General features: G+C 41.1%; 1 protein-coding gene across 5 annotated transcripts in view; it reads right to left on the bottom strand.

Moving 5' to 3' along the window:
• Positions 1-9,191: 9,191 nt before the first annotated feature.
• Positions 9,192-17,586, bottom strand: part of ralgps1 (Ral GEF with PH domain and SH3 binding motif 1) — a 726,899-nt gene continuing 718,504 nt past the window's right edge. For all 5 annotated transcript variants that reach the window (XM_073052641.1, XM_073052645.1, XM_073052644.1 and 2 more), the window contains 2 exons: positions 16,252-16,343; positions 9,192-12,938 (listed from right to left, as the gene is read on the bottom strand). In XM_073052641.1, coding sequence (XP_072908742.1) covers positions 12,909-12,938; positions 16,252-16,343 — 122 coding nt within the window. In that variant the 3' untranslated portion in view covers positions 9,192-12,908. The remainder of the gene's footprint in view (positions 12,939-16,251; positions 16,344-17,586) is intronic.

Below are 17,586 nucleotides of genomic sequence, written 5' to 3'. Positions count from 1 at the left end.
TAGGAAAGGATGGCTGTAAATTTTAAAGTGAATATTTTTAGCAATCTTGTCTAGAAATAAATCCTAAATCAGGCTGTTAAATGTAGCAGTACTGGGCAATTTTAATACTTTTTGTGGATTACCATGATGTTTGTTTTTAAAAACTGCAGAACTATAAGCAAAATGCTTTAGGAGGTTCTGCTCTGGATGGGTAAAGATGTCATATAAATCAAAGTTATGGTGAGCCTCATTGACAAATGAGAAAATCTGCAGATGCTGGAAATCTGAGCAACAAACAAAATGCTGGAAGAACTCAGCAGGCCAGGCAGCATCTAGGAAAAGAGTGCAGTCGAAGTTTCGGGCCAAACCCCTTCAGCCAGGACATTGAGATAACCAATTGGCCAATCAAAAGGCAGGAATTATGCCACTTAACCTTGTGAAGTCCAAAGCAAAACAATATTGTTTACTGTATAATTTAATATATTTTGCTTTTGTGATTGGAAAAAATGCATCCTCGGTAATTTTTGTTTTACCTTTTACAATGCTGTTTTGTAAGCCATGGTATACAAGTGATAATTCTCTCTGTTTTGATAGTGTGTTTGTTGTGGAGAGTGGCACCATTTAACAAGTTTCTGGATTTAATAATGTTACATCTGCTGATGTGTAATGAGAACCCTGTGGAGCTCATGGGACACCTGCAGAAGTGGAGAGGCTAGTACCCATGGTGGAACTGACTGAGTTTGCAACCCTTAGCAGCTTTTTCTGATTCTGTGAAATTGAAAACTACTGATGGAATGAATGGAGGAAAACATCTGGCAAATGGAATATAATGTGGCAAAATATTTGAACAGTGTTTGGACCTTCTGGAGTTTAGAAGAATTAGAGATGACTTGGTCAAAACAGAAAATCCTTAGAGGTGTTGACTGAGTGGATGCTTGGAGGCTGTTCTTCTTGTGGGAGAATCTAGTGGTTAGCATGACTGGGGCCTATTATCAGTTTGGGGCATCAGAGTTCAATGCCATGCCATTTTTATGTCCTTCCTATGAGCGTGTGGGTTCCCTCCAGGCACTCCAGTTTCACCCACATCCTGTTGATGTAACGGTTAGTAAATTGTCCATGTAAGGGGGCTAGGGTTAAATAGGTTGGGTGCTGGGCGGTGTGGCTTGTTGGGCTGTAAGGTCCTGTTCTGTGCAGTACCTATAAATAAAAATAAGGATCTGCTGCTCAAAAAAGGAATCGTGCACTTGAGACAAATGAATCAACATGATTTTCTGAGTCAAGAGTCTTTGAATATTCATATGATAGAAAAGCCAAAGCATGGAAGGTTACTGCAGGTGAGTGGGAATGTGGAGTTGAGGATACAATCAGATCAGTTGTGATCTTATTGAATGATGAAATACTTTGAGGGGAAAAAATTGGCCTGTTGCTGCTTGTCTAAGATTGGAGACATGCTGGTAGTTAAATGTGCTTAATAATAGAAAGTAAACTTGCACGCTCAAAACTATGGAAGCTAAAGTAAGCTTGGTTACTAGAATAACCTGCATTTGGCATTCCTGATTCATGTCATTCATTCATAGGTTAAGTGAGTGGGCAAATTCATGGCAGATGCAATTTAATGTGGATAAATGTGAGGTTATCCACTTTGGTTGCAAGAACAGGAAAACAGATTATTATCTGAACGGTGGCCGATTAGGAAAAGGGGAGGTGCAACGAGACCTGGGTGTCATTGTACACCAGTCATTGAAGGTGGGCGTGCAGGTACAGCAGGCGGTGAAAAAGGCAAATGGTATGTTTGCATTCATAGCAGAAGGATTTGAGTACAGGAGCAGGGAGGTTCTACTGCAGTTGTACAAGGCCTTGGTGAGCGTGCACCTAGAATATTGTGTGTAGTTTTGGTCCCCTATAACCATATAACAATCACAGCATGGAAACAGGCCATTCTGTCCCTCCTAGTCTGTGCCGAACTCTTAATCTCACCTAGTCCCCCCTACCTGCACTCAGCCAATAACCCTCCACTCCTTTCCTGTCCATATACCTATCCAATTTTACCTTAAATGACACAACTGAACTGGCCTCTACTACTTCTACAGGAAGCTCATTCCACACGGCTATCACTCTCTCAGTAAAGAAATACCCCCTCGTGTTTCCCTTAAACTTTTGCCCCCTAACTCTCAAATCATGTTCCTCTCATTTGAATCTCCCCTACTCTCAATGGAAACAGCCTATTCACGTCAACTCTATCTATCCCTCTCAAAATTTTAAATACCTTGATCAAATCCCCCCTCAACCTTCTGCGCTCCAATGAATAGAGACCTAACTTGTCTCTGAGGACAAGTTCCCTAATCTGAGGAAAGACATTCTTGCCATAGAGGGAGTACAGAGAAGGTTCACCAGATTGATTCCTGGGATGGCAGGACTTTCATATGAAGAAAGACTGGATCGACTAGGCTTATACTCACTGGAATTTAGAAGATTGAGGGGGGATCTTATTGAAACATATAAAATTCTAAGGGGATTGGACAGGCTAGATGCAGGAAGATTGTTTCCGATGTTGGACAAGTCCAGAACGAGGGGTCACAGTTTAAGGATAAAGGGGAAGCCTTTTAGGACCGAGATGAGGAAAAACTTCTTCACACAGAGAGTAGTGAATCTGTGGAATTCTCTGCCACAGGAAACAGTTGAGGCCGGTTCATTGGCTATATTTAAGAGGAAGTTAGATATGGCCCTTGTGGCTAAAGGGATCGGGGTATGGAGAGAAAGCAGGTACAGGGTTCTGAGTTAGATGATCAGCCATGATCATACTGAATGGCGGTGCAGGCTTGAAGGGCCGAATGGCCTACTCCTGCATCTATTTTCTATGTTTCTATGTCTCCTGTTGAAGAATGAAATGCTTTGTTTGAGATCACATAATAGGTTTGAGAGGGATAATAAATCAGCCGTGATGGAATGTCAAAGCAGATTCAATGGACAAAATGGCCTCATTCTTCTGTGTCTTATGGTCTTATAATTTCAGTCTCATAACTGATCAAGCATATCTTTGAATCAGTTGAATTAATATTGATGTCTACATTCTAACAGATGTACTGTAGTTTCTTCCTGTGACCGTGTGGGTTTTGTCTGGGTGCTCTGGTTTCTTCTCACAGTACAGACTGTACCGGTTGATAGGTTAATTGGTCATTGTGAATTGTCCCGTGATTAGCCTAGGGTTAAATTGCAGGATTGCTGGGTGTCATGACTCAAAGGGCCTATTCCGAGCTGTATCTCAATAAGTCCTTGAAGATACTGTGTCCCCTCATCAATCCTTGCTGCCACTCCAAAGCCACAGATTACATACCATGGGACCACGACAATGGTAGGCTGCCCCTTGATTAATTTTCCATCGTGACTAAAGTGTCCTTCTAGAGTGCATTCTCCCGGTTCTGTTTTTACCAGGCAATCACTTTGAATGGCTCCCTTTCTGCCTCTGAACCATTAACTTGATTTTTCACATAGTCTATCCCTGGCTAGGTTCCTCTGTGACCAATCTACAGAAATATTTGTTGAGCACAAACCAAGGACAAGAGCATTGTTTCATTTTACAGATGGAAACTTTTAACTGTAGCATTGTGTTAAGCCCAGGAGATATAGAAGCAGAATTAGGCCATTTTTGACCCTTTGAATCCTTGGCTCTCTTATCCTCCCACCTATGCCAACTCTCTTTTGCCCATCCCTATCCTCACCTCCTCACCTATCACTTCTAGAATCATAGAGTACTACAGCACAGAAGCAGGCCTTTTAGCCCATCTAGTCCATGCTGAAATATTATTCTGTCTAGTCCCATCATTCCTGCCCACCCAAACCCTGCACAAACTTGCCTTATTCTCTAGGAGATCACGGGTGAAGGTGGGGAGGAATATCCATTCTGTGCACACAGAGACCATGGACCATAAGATCATAAGACACAAGAACAGAATTCTACCATTTGGCCCATTAAATCTGTTCTGCCATTCCATCATGGTTGATTAATTATCCCTCTCAACCCCATTCTCCTGCCTTCTCCCCATTACCTTTGAGGTCCTTACTAATTAAGAACCAGTCAAACTCTGTTTTTAAGTATCCCCAATGTCTTGACCATCACAGCTGTCTTTGCAATGACAACTTAACTATCCTCTGGCTAAAGAAATTCCTCCTCATCAGTTTTAAAGAGACACCCTTATAGTCTGAGGCTATGCCCTCTGGTCCTAGACTCTCCCACTATAGGAAACATCCTCCTCAATCTAGGCCTTTTGATATTTGGTAGGTTTCAATGAGATCTCTTTCCCCCCACCCCCACCCCTTCATCTACCCAGTCATTCCAAACTCTAGCAAATACAGCTGCAGAGCCATCCAACATTCCTAATACATTAACTCTTTCCTTCTCAAAAACTTTTCCAATGCCTGCGCATCCTTCTTTAGATATGAGGCCCGAAGCTGCTCACAATACTCCAAATGTGGTCTGCCAAACATGATAGAAAGTGAGAATTTAAATATCAACCAGCTGGTGCTCGCATTGCAAAATAATGAATTCCCTTCAGTGAGAGTTTCAAACCCAATTTACAGGGTTTTTTGTCAAAATGCAGGCTCATCTTTCCTGCAGCATTAATAAATGTTTATCTCCTGTATACTTTTTATAAGAAAATGATTGAAGGCACAGTTCTTACTAGACATGATGAAGGGTCTTGGTGTGAAGTATTGACTGTTTATTCCTTTCCACGGATGTTGCCTAACCTGCTGAGTTCCTTCAGCATTTTGTGTGTTTCTCTGGATTTCCAGCATTTGCAGAACTTCTTAGTTTTATAATAATGGTGTGGTGTTTTGACATATATAATAGTGTGGTGACTTTCTACTGACCTGCTTGTTTCAATAACACTACTACTTCTATAGCAGTTTCATTGCATCACTGATTAATTAGGTGAAGCCAGTATCTGTGTCCTGAGCAGTTGTAAAATCAGGAGCTGGAGTGCCGGCAGGTCAGTTGCAAATGTCCAGGCATCCGCTCTTACCTGATACAGTGAACAAGATGAGAATGTGCATGAAATTAAGGGAGTTAGGGCTTTACTCTTTGGAGAGAAGGAGGATGAGAGGAGACATGATAGAGGTGTACAAGATATTAAGAGGAATAGACAGAGTGGACAGCCAGCGCCTCTTCCCCAGGGCACCACTGCTCAATACAAGAGGACATGGCTTTAAGTTAAAGGGAGGGAAGTTCAAGGGGGATATTAGAGGAAGGTTTTTCACTCGGAGAGTGGTTGGTGCGTGGAATGCACTGCCTGAGTCAGTGGTGGAGGCAGACACACTAGTGAAGTTTAAGAGACTACTAGACAGGTATATGGAGGAATTTAAGGTGTGGGGTTATATGTGAGGCAGGGTTTGAGGGTCAGCACAACATTGTGGGCCAAAGGGCCTGTAATGTGCTGTACTATTCTATGTTCTATGTTAAATTGAACCAATCCAGTTGGACTTCCCACTCTGTATGGATGTGTGTCGAGGGGTGTTCTGTACATTGATAAGCTGGGCAGCAAAGTAGCCTAACGTGCCAGGGACCCAGGTTAATCTTTGACGGTGTATAGAAGGAGTTTGTATGTTCTCCCTATGACCGCATTGGTGTCTTCCCACATTCCTATGGATCAGTACATTAATTGGTCACAGCCTCAGAATACAAGGGCATCCCTTTAAAATGGAGATGAGGAGGTTGGTGAATCTGGGTATATTTCAGAATCAGATTTAATATCACAGGAATTTGTCATGAAATTTGATAATACAATACATTATAAATATAGAAAAAAGACAGAATTACAGTAAGTATATGTATATTAGGCAGTTAAAATAACTAGTCCTAAACAGAAATTTTTTTTTAAAGTAGTTGTGTAGTGTCCATGGATTTAATGTCCATTTAGAAATCAGATGACAGAGAGGAAGAAGCTGTTCCTGAATCGCTGAGTTGTTTTCCTTTAGGCTTCTGTACCTCCTTTCTCATGGCATCAATGAGGAGAGGGCTTGTCCTGGGTGTAGAGATCCTTAATGATGGATGCCATCTTTCTGAGGCACCGCTCCCTGTAGCCTTTGATACTATGGAGCTAGTACTCATGGAGCTGACTTTGACCCTGTGCAGTACTCGATGGGCTGAATGGCTTCATTCTGCTCCTGTGACTTGCAGTCTTATGGGTGTAATTGGGTGGTGCAGGCTCATTAGGCTATAATGGCCTGTTACAGTTTTTAAAACAATTGGAAACCTTAATTTTAAGTTTTTTACTTTTTTCCCCCAATTGTATGTGTTTAACTTAATTATTTTACATCTGTATCTTAATGTCCTTGATGTCTTCTGTACAAGAATCCAAAGTCCAACGACAACATGTTGGCTTATGGGCGTGCTTTGCATTACGTGTGAAAATCGCAGATCAGTCGTTTCTGAGATACTCAAACCACCCCATCTGGCACCAACAATTATTCCACAGTCAGTCACTTGAGCACATTTCTTCTCCATTCTGATCTTAGACCTGAACAACAACTGAAACTCTTGACCATGTGTGCATGCAGGTTGTGGGATGTACTTAAAGGAGAGGTTTGTAGGTTCTTGATTAGTCAGTATGAAAAGCTATGGGGAGAAGGCAGCAGAATGGGCTTGAGAGGGATAATAAATCAGCCATGACAGAATGGTGGAGCAGACTGGTTGGGCCAAATGGCCTAATTCTGCTCCTATGTCTTGTGGTCTTGTATGCATTGAGTTGCTGCCACGATTGTCTGATTAGCTATGCGCATTAATGAGCAGGTGTACCTAATAAAGTGGCGACTGTGTGTACGGCTTTCAGGCATTTATGTTCTTTCACTTCCTTTAGCAAAAACTCATTCTCAAATTAATCTGTACCCATACCACCGCAGAAGTCAATCAGTTATGTTGAGTTATCTGTGGGTAACCTGTTTGCACGGGGTCAATTTGGAAGTATCAGGTGCCGAGATGCAAGTGAAAAGATTCCAAGAGTGGTTGGAATATTCTGCCTTAAGTATGTTAGGGGATTGGAAACCTACAGTAAAAAGGGATTTGTATTTGGATGGGATTAATAGCACTGGACATTTCTTTAAAACACAATGCACAGAATCCAGGTTGCTCAGAATATTGGAATGCTGAAGTACCAGTGTTGGGGAAAATCTGCACTGTCACTTGATTCATTTGGAACAAATTTGAGGGAGAACTGTCTAAGCTGCCACAGGCATGAGTGGAAAAGTCAGTCAATTTATTGTCAAAGTACACATGTCACCATATACAACCCTGAGAGTCATTTTCTTGCAGGCATTATTAAAAACTATTACATAAAGACTAATGGACAACCAACATACTAAAGAAGACAAATCGTGCAAGTAATGTTAAGAAGTAAATATACTGAGATCCTGAGTTGTACAGTCCTTGAAAGTGAGTCCATAGATTGTGGAGTCAGTTCAGCATTGAGATGAGTTGAGTTATTCACTCTGGTTTAGAAGCCTGAAGGAAGAATGTTTTGTTAATCTCTGGATTGTTCCCATATCCTAATCAATTCCCAGGATGAATTAATTCTTGTCTTCTATGAGCAGAAATGAATTCTTCCCCTGTACCTCCTCCACCTGCTTTCCTCAAAACCTGTAAGAATTTCTTTTTTTTTATCTCTTCAGGAAGCCTCTCTGGGCAGTATAAAGCTTTTGGCCAACTGAAATTATGACCTACTGTATGTCTTCAATTGACTCTCTCCCATCATCTTATAGAGACCTCTCTATTAATGTCCTTGGTTTGAGCACTCTTAACTCTCTGGATCATTGGTCCCCTCTTATATTTGGTCAAGCTGCCAAGATTGAGTCCAAGATACATTGGTTGTTAAGTCTTTGTTTATGTATAGCATTTAATAGTTTTCCAGTAATTTTATTGTAGTTTTTATTTTCCTGTAAATGCCTGCAAGAATACAAATCACAAGGTAGAATACAGTATAGTAACATACATGTTGGGTGGCAGGATGGAGGGACATCTCTACCAAAGGAGGTGCTGGGTGCTCCTTCCCTCTGCTAGACTGAAGGTCACCCTTAGAGAAGATGTAGCACCTGCTTAGCCTCCCCCCCCCCCCCCAAATCAGGGTCATGTGAAGCCGTGGGAGCAGGTGGTGGATGGTCATGGTAGTAGAAATGGTTAAAAGTAGTGTATGATGGGATACTTGACCACTCTAGAACATCTGTGCTTAAGACTGCTGATGCGTGTTGAGAATAACCTTGGATGATAAGCACAATACCAGGAACTCCAATTAATAATGTTTTAGGCCTCTGAAACGAGGAGCGAAGATGCATCTGGGGGTAGACTATAAGTCCTGATAACAGGAAACAGGAAGAACTGTTAGACTCGTGCTGAGAGATAATTGACGTCTTTTAAATGATTATGTACTGACCGTGGGATGCCAAACAAAGTTATGTGCAGTTTGTCTTGCTGTATAAATTTAAGCTCTGTACAACCTAAAATCAGAGTTCTGATGGCAGTGGAGACTGCTGCAGACTCTCCATATCATGTTAATAAACTCTTAAAAAGAAACTCGAAGTCACTCTGGGGTTCTTAGTTGGTGTTTCCACAACAGTCATAAGCACAGCTGGTGCATATCGCAAGTCCTGGTTATGTCAGGTAGATAATCTCTGAAGAGTATTGTTAATGGCTGGGGTCACCCATCTTGTAAAGACACTGCCCAGAAGAAGGCAATGGCAAACCACTTGTGTAGAAAAATTTGCCAAGAACAATCATGATCAAGGCCATGTATAGAAATGGATAAACAGTTGACATTTCAGGCTGAGGGCCTTTTTCAGGACCTGAAGAAGGGTCTCAGCCTGAAATGTCGACTGTTTATTCATTTCTATAGACGCTGCCTGACCTGTTGAGTTCCTCCAGCATTTTGTGCATGTTGCTTTGGGTTTCCAGCATCTGCAGAATCTCTCGTGTTTATGGTCAGGACCATGATCGTCCAGGTCACATGACATGGCACGTAATGAATAAATGTATATATACTTTGATAATAAATTTTACTTTGAATTTGAAGGCACTAGCTATTTCCTTAAGAGTTCAGTGCTCCCAATTGATTCTGAGACTGAATGACTGCCCTCCAATAACCTGAATACAAATCCAAGCTTTTGTAATGCAGGGAAGAAATGTAATGTACAGAGATCCCAAGAAAATATTCCGATCATCCTGTGAACACGTTTCTAACAGCAATTTATTTGACTGAATAAATGAAGACTGCACCATCAATGTAAGAAGCTGACAAAAAAAAAGCAACTTGATACAAGCCTGAGGTAACAGAATTTAGCAAAAAACATCCATGGAGCAGTCAGAGTTCAGTGGTTAGAACAGAAATTTAGCAATTATTATAAAAACACATCAACACAGATAGCATGCAAATTACCTTTGTCAACATATTTCCCTTGGAACTGTATGAAAATTTACATATTATCTTATTTACTCACAGTGGCAACATCTATTGACCCTGCACTGGTCTTTGTCGTACCAATGTGCTTTAATTTAACATGGGGGTGGATAGTGTTGGAGGTCGATGGGTCACATTGCACCCAAACAAATCAACAGTCATCTGTCATCTCAGCTCGTAAGATAAATTAAGGAGCATGAGGCAAAGACAAATAAGGTTAAGGTCACAGATCAGCTGTATGAGGGAAGCAGGTTTGTAATAACTATATCTAGCAATTCTAAACATTAAAATTAATTTATACTAACTGTTTAGAATTAGGCTTCACATTGACTCCTTTTTGATTTTTTGACTAGCCCTGATGCAAAGGGAATTGTTTTCTGCTGTTGGGATATACACTGATATTAAATCAATGGTCATCAGCTAAATTCTTGAATTCAAATTTCAGGAGCATCTTTGAGGATCAAAATTTTGAGATCGTCATGAAATAAATCTACCGTTGTTCCTTAAAACAGCCAATGCAATGCTGTTAGGTTGGAGATGTAATTCTCACTTAATGGGACGTTCTTTAAATAGTTTTGTATAAAAAAAGACATTGAACTGGTTGGAGTAGAAAAGGCCAACAAAACACTTTGTGCAGTGAGGCCGTCGTTGCCTTCGAAAGATGGTACAAGCTTTCACTATACAAATGAATGAGCCTGTACTTTGTCTGTACAAAACCAACTGAACAGGTTGCAATAATTCTCAATGGCTCACCTAATGGGAAATGCGCATCGAATGCATTTTATCTGTTGGAACATTTTAATGTAATCCTGCCGTTCAAGATGTTTATATCCATGTCAGTGACAAAAATGAGGCTGAGGCATAACCTAATAGAAGTCTTTAACAGGAAAAGAGGTTTTGACTGAGCCTCTACAGCAAATGTATTTCCACTTGATGAGGGATAGACTCTAATTTTAGGTTGTTACTGTGAGATATGACACCTAGGAATCCAATAAATGAATCAGAATAAACTACTTTACTCAAAGAGTGGGCAAGTAGCACTGAAGCAGTTAATGAGAGGTTGGACAAGCATATGATTGTGAAGGGATTAGAGAGTTATGCTGATAGGTTTAGAAGAAAGAAGATACCACCTTGGTTTAGTTGGCCTGTTTCTTCATTCCTAGGTAAAATGTTTCGTAGACTTTGAAGTACTGCTGTTGATTATTGTAGGAACTCAGCTCTGTTGATTGTGAGAGATAATGCTGGTTACATATTACCCGGGGCTAGACTGTAACTGAGGGCGCCACTGAAAAGATGTGTAGCACGGGTCAGGTTTCACTCCCACAACTCTCAATAATGCCACATGAATGAAAAGACCTATATATGCCTGCTGGGCAGATACCTTCCAAAACACACTGGAAGACAGATGGAGTTTAAAGATCTTTCCCTTGATCTGGCTGCAGATGGGTGACCTGCTCAACGTCATCCTTCCCCTGGTCCCTGCTCAAAGCAAGACTGAAGCAGGGAGGCCAGAGTATTAAGGAATCATTCTTTGTAGAGCTTCAAATGTGACCATGTATTTTAACTATACATGCTACTGAGTTCTGTGTTTTAGAATCAGAGGGACAGAAGGGTTAGGAGACAAAATAGTCAACACTCCTGAGCAGGAAATGTGAGCAATTTCTTTTGCTCTTCCTCAAAATCTGCAAATGAATGCATTCCAGAGGCTGATCTGTAACTCTTGTCTGCTGCCCATGTTGTTTGTCCAGGGGGCATCCTGACCTGTCTAATGAAGGACCACAGAAAATAGTCATGTTCGCTTGTTTGAATGTTTCTTCCATTAATAGAACATTTTAAGTGGAAATCATGAAATGGAGCTAAATGCAGTAGTAGAAAATAATTTTCAAATAGAAACACTTGTCCTCTTCAAATAATCAAAACCTTATCAAGTTTCACTTTTATGGACTATGAAGCCAATGTGAACTCTGGTTATGATTAATACCTTGTCTATTATATACAACTCTTAAATAATTCATAACAAATGAAGCATATCATAGATTACACTGTAACATATGACTTTCACTTGAATCACAAAATGATACTGAGTAACTGGAAAATACTTTTAAATGTGCTGGAAGCCAGTTGAATGGCAGAAGAGAATGATACAATACTGGAAAGCTGAAAACAAACAGAAAATGCTGCCTGCGTCAGGTCAGGATGTTATCTTGAGCATTACTCTCCAAGTGCTGGAGGAACTCAGTAGGTCAGAAAGCATCTATGAAAAGAAGGAGTTGATATTTTGGGCCGAGACACTTCATAAGGACTGGAAAGGAAGTGGGAAGAAGCCAGAATAAGGTGGTGGGAGTAAGAGATTGTACCTTCACCTAATGAGTATAAGCTGGAAGGTGATAGGTGAAGCCCATCTTCCTTCCCATCTTATTCTGGCTTCTTCTCTCTTCCATTCCTGTCCTGATTAAAGGTCTTGGCTTGAAACATTGACTGCTTATATCTCTCCATAGACCTGCTGAGTTCCTCCAGCGTTTTTTGTGTGTTGCTCTGGATTTCCAGCACCTGCAGGAACTCCCGTGTTCAGAATGTTATCTACGTTTGTTGAGAGGATAACTTGTTAAATCAGACACAAGCACGGAAACCCAGTGCGGTACAGGATGTGTTAAAGTTGCTGGATCGGGGTTACAGGGACAAATTGGACCTTCATTCTCCTTGCTATTCTGATCCACCCCTTTCCAAACCTCTGGAAAGATGCTTGGGCCAGAACTCCAACCAATCCTCTTTGGAATACTGCCAGGTAAGGTCAGTTGGAAGCAATGTCATAAGGTTGGGGTGGGGTGGAATGGGCTTAAAACTGTTGGATTTGCTTGAATATCACAATGAGTTCACCAGGCAAGAAATGCAAGAACAACACACATACTGATCATCAATGCAGAGGCAGTTGCCAAGTCCACCAGACAATTCAGTGCATTTCATTTAAAAAAAATCCTCACTCACTGATTTATTTCCCTAAATGCTACTCAATGCAGCCTACTAATACTGTCAGTAGTTTCTTGTTTAGTGCATAAGAAAGTTAATACCCAACATGGGCTAAAAAGTTGTTCACGATAAAGCAGCTTAATAATAAAAACCAAACATTAAAAAAAAATGTTTTGGGCAGCAGTCATTACACACCGTACCTTGGTCACTAACTGCCCTCTTCGTGAAGTAGTCTGAAGCTCTGCCTAATCTCTGTGGCCAACACCTTGAATTTGGATCAGACAATCACTTTTTTCCCCCCAAAAACCTACCAAAATCATTTTTGGGGGGGGGGGGGGGTGTCATGTAATAAGAGTGTCCAAAAAAAAGTGCTTCGGTATTCAATGCTGGCAGTCGATGAACAAATAACTCTGTAAAGATCTTTTTCTTCACTTTTCCTTGTTATTAATCCATTGAATAGCTTGATTTCCCATTGCTTGGGTTGGCACTTTTGATCACATCTTGTGTGCTGTCTTCAAACGTTCACTCAAACGACATGAGGTTGGCGGGTATCTGGAAGAAAAGGGAACAAGTTAATCAAAGACCATCGATGGTTTTGCTTGTGCCCTTCATCTTGCATTAGGAACATCCAAACTATGGCCCGGGTTTGACCATGATGACTTATGCACAGCATCCAGCACTGTGTGCGATAGAGTGGACGCATCAATCACCCCTACACTGATTCCACAGCCTATGGACTCCCTTTCAAGGGAGTCTGCAACTCATGTTATCAATATTTATTGCTGATTTATTATTATATCTTTTTTCTGTATTTGACCAATTTGTTTTTTAAACATTGGTTGTCTGTCCTTGTGTGAGGCTTCTCATTGTTTCGTTTGTGTTTCTTTATACTTTCAGCTTAGTATATGGTGACACGTGTGTGCTTTGCTAATAAATTGACCTTGAACCCCTCCCTACTCCCTTCTGTGCTGTGCTGGAGAGTAAGAGAAGTTTGGGTGGGGAGGATACAGTTGCAAGAAAAAGTTTGTGAACCCTTTGCAATTACCTATTTTTCTGCTTTAATTACTCATAAAATATGGTCTGATCTTCATGTAAGTAATGTTAGGCAAACACAATCTGCCTAAACTAATAACACACAAACAATTGTACTTCTTCTCATCATTGCTGAGTACACCACTTAAACAATCAGTCAGGGTTCAAAAATGTATGTGAACCTCTGGGGTAATGCCTTCTACAAAACCGATTTGGAGTCAGGTGTTCCAATCAATGAGATGAGATTTGAGGTGTGGATTGGGGAGGTGCCCTACCCTATAAAAAGATACACAAAGTCAGGTTACTGACAGAGCCTGCTCTTCTCAAGAAAGATCTGTTTATGTGCACCATCCCTCAATCAAAACAACTTTCAGAGGACTTTAGAAGAAATGTAGAGATGCACGAAGCTGGAGAAGACTATAATAGCATTTCTAATAGACCCGAGTGTTCATAAGTCCACAGTAAGAGAAATTGTCCACAAGTGGAGGAAACTCAGTACTGCTGCTACTCTCCCTAGGAATGGGCGTCCTGCAAAGATCACACCAAGAGCACAACGTGCAGTGTTGAAGGAGGTGAAAAAGAACCCAAGGGCAACAGCAAAAGACCTGCAGAAATCTCTCTCAGGTTTGCTAAAATCTCTGTTCATGTGCCCACTGTAAGAAAAACACTGAACAAGAATGGTGTTCATGGAAAGACACCACGGAGGGAACCACTGCTCTCCAAAAAAAAAACATTGCTGCAAGTCAAGTTTGCAAGAGACTATCTGGATGTTCCACGATGTTTCTGGGACAATATTTTGTGGACAGATGAGGCATAAGTTGAACTTTCTGGCAGAAATGCACACCCTATGCTTGGAGGGAAAAGCGCACTGCACACCAACACCAAATCCTCACCCAATTGTGAAGCATGGTGAAAGGAGCATCATGGTTTGGGGCTGCTTTAGGCCCTGGACAGCTTACAATCATTGAGGGAACAATTAATTCAAAATCGTATCAAGACATTTTACAGGAGAATGTCAGAGTATTGGTCTGTCACCTGAAGCTTAATAGAAGTTGGATGATGCAACAAGACAATGATCCAAAACATGAGTAAATCAACAACAGAATGGTTTAAAAAGAAGAAAATTTGTGTTTTGGAATGGCCAAGTTTGATTCCAGACTTTAACCTAATTGAGATTCTTTGACATGATCTGAAGAAGGCTGTTCATGCAAGGTATCTCTGAAATATTGATGAACTGAAACAGTTTTGTATGGAGGAATGGTTTAAAGTCCCTCTTCACCATTGTGCAAGTCTGATCAGCAGCTACAGGAAATATTTGGTGGAGGTTATTGTTGCTAAAGGAGGTTCTATCAGTTATTAAATATAAAGGTTCATATACTTCAGATTGGACTGTGAATGATTAAACAATGTGTTTAATAAAGCCGTGAAACGTATGATTGTGTGTGTGTTACTAGTTTAGGCTGATTGATTGCCTATTATTGTGACTTGGATGACTATCTGACCACACTTTATGAGTAATTACTGCAAAGGGTTCACAAACTTTATCCTGCAACTGATGGGACTAGGCAAAATAATAGTTCAGCACAGACGAGTTGGATTGAAGGACCTGTTTCTGTGCTGTAGTTATCTGTGACTCCAAGTGATAAGGTGAAGATGTGGCCAATCAGTGACAATGGGAAATTAAAGGAGTCTGGTACCCAGAACAAGGGCTACAATGCCAACACAAGTTGAGACCTATTTAACACTAGGGCATTACACACGTTTGGACTCAGTGCACGTCAGTAAGCGTTTGATATCACTGCAGTGTCAGTGCTCTCCAGGTGACGAAGAATCACACGGACAATATCGAGATTATACAAGGGAAACCAATGACAGAGTTCAGAATAAAGTGATTACAATACAGAGAAAGAGCCATTAGCAGACCATAAGGTACACAGATCACAAAGAGGTAGGTTAAAGCCAAGAGTCCATGTGTTGCCCTTAAGGCATTTGTTTAGTTTTATTACATTTTTGCTTTAGTAATTCGTTTGTAATTATTTTCTAGTTAAAGTTAAGGTTGTTGAAAGTAAATTCGTTGTCTGTGATGTATCGCGGCATGCGATGACATCACACCCGGTTTCGCTGCGTCTTGTGGGAAAATACCGGTTTGGAGAAACGGGAAGGAGGGGGCTTGTGTGTGCAGGATCAGCGCGAGAAAAGTTTCTTTCTACGCACTAAGAAACATCATAGAAGCAATGCCGTAAGTTCATAAGATAATCAATATGTTGAAGTAAAAATGTTAACACTGATTCTGTTGAAAGTAATGACGGTTGATAGTTATTTTCTTGTTCTATTGAAAGTGTTACTGGATAGTTTGTGTTGAAGTATTTAAAGCAGTTGATGGCGTAGGTAGATTCTGACTATGTCGAATTTTAATGTAATATCATTTGTTGTAGTTGTATTTTTGCAAGTATTTATGATGTAAGTGTGATGCCAAGAAGGAAACTAATACTGTATATATTTTGTATTGTTTTATCAACAGTTTTCACCATATGTTAATGTGGAAGAGTGAACAGTAAACGGTTAATCTTACTGGGATCGTGCCTCATTGTCTATGGTTTAAACTTGGTGTTTAGTTCAGAGTTTTTACACCTGTGCGAGAACACTACAGTCCATCTTATCATCCAATGATATAACAGTGGGGTAGAAGCTGCCCTGGTGGTATGTGCTTTCAGACTTCTGTATGTATCTTCAGCCTGATGCGAGAGGGGAGAGAAGAGAACGTCCAGCACGGGGGGAGGGTTAATAAGTAGGGTGAAGAAGCGTGCGGGGTCTTTGATTACTGAACACCTACCTGTGGTCTGTTGCTCTTGCAAGCATCATCCAAGTGTTTGTGCCACAGGATTGCATGAAACCGTGAGCTGGTCTGGAACTTGTAAACATTTCCTGTCAATACAAGCAGATGCATGGCTATAGCGAGAGCAACTTGCTTTTCCGGAATTGCCTTGGTGCTTTAACGCGCGCAGGAAACTTCAGAGCTGATACCAAATGAACACTATTTAAAAACAGTAAACTATTGTTTACTATTTGTTTAGTGTGCTGAAAAGTCCTAAACCTGAAATACTGCCTTCTCTCTCTGCAAATGCAGCCTGGGCGGCTAGGTACTTCTAATTGTATTTCACAATTTCAGTGTCCCCAGTATTTTTAATTCATCCACATACAGACTGCGTTCCTGCAGCTCACACTGATAGGTCTACCCCACTGCCCTTTCAACTCCACACGCAGTCTCTGGTGCAAGTCTGCACAGTCTGGTGAAACATGAAACTGAGGCCCCCCAGTGCTCCCTCAGGTGCAAGGGGGAATATCAGAGGTAAGTATGTGGAATGCACTACTGGGGGTGGTTGTAGAGGCAGATACATTCAGGAGATTGAAGAGAATTGTAGGCACATGGGTGAATGGAAAATGAAGTGGGAGGAAGCATTAGATTGATCCTGGAGTAGCTTAAAGGGTCAGCACAACATCATGGGCTGAAGGGCCTGTATTGTGCTATACTATTCTATCTTCTACAGTACTGTGCAAAAGTCTTAGGCACATATATAGATAACTAGGGCACCTGAGACTATTGCACAGGACTGTAGTAATTTTACGTATTGTACTGTACTGCTGCCACACAAGAAAAAACAAGTTTCAAGACGTATGTGAGTGACGATAAACCTGATTCTGATATGGGTCTCCATGGTGGACTGAGAGTGGGAACAGGGCAGGGAGAGGGGAATCATGGATGACTGAATGGGAATGGGAAGCGTCAGAAAGACATTCAGTAATGATCAATAAACTAAATGTTTGGAATCAAATGACCTTGGTTGGATTCTCAGGACAGGGTGTGTCTACACCCATGCCACATTCCCACCCCAGCACTCCATCTCTGCTACCTGTCCCAAACCCCTCCCACGGCACTCCACCCTCACCATTCCCAACGTACTTTGCTCCCGCCAGACTTACAAACTCACTGTCTGCTCTGCGTTGACAAATGCAGTACTGTGCAGAAGTCTTAGGCACCCTAGCTATATATATGTGCCTAAGACTTTTGCACAGTTACTGTATGTCCTTGTATCTCGATTTCTCCATCCTGGATTCATTCTTGTCTACACTTTTCCGGCTTTTCATGACATCCTGCCTGTAAGTGGAC

This window comes from Hemitrygon akajei, chromosome 7 (assembly GCF_048418815.1).
Source record: "Hemitrygon akajei chromosome 7, sHemAka1.3, whole genome shotgun sequence".
Taxonomy (NCBI): Eukaryota; Metazoa; Chordata; class Chondrichthyes; order Myliobatiformes; family Dasyatidae; genus Hemitrygon; species Hemitrygon akajei.
Note: the sequence above shows the minus strand (reverse complement) of the source record. Positions and strands in the feature narration are given on the sequence as shown.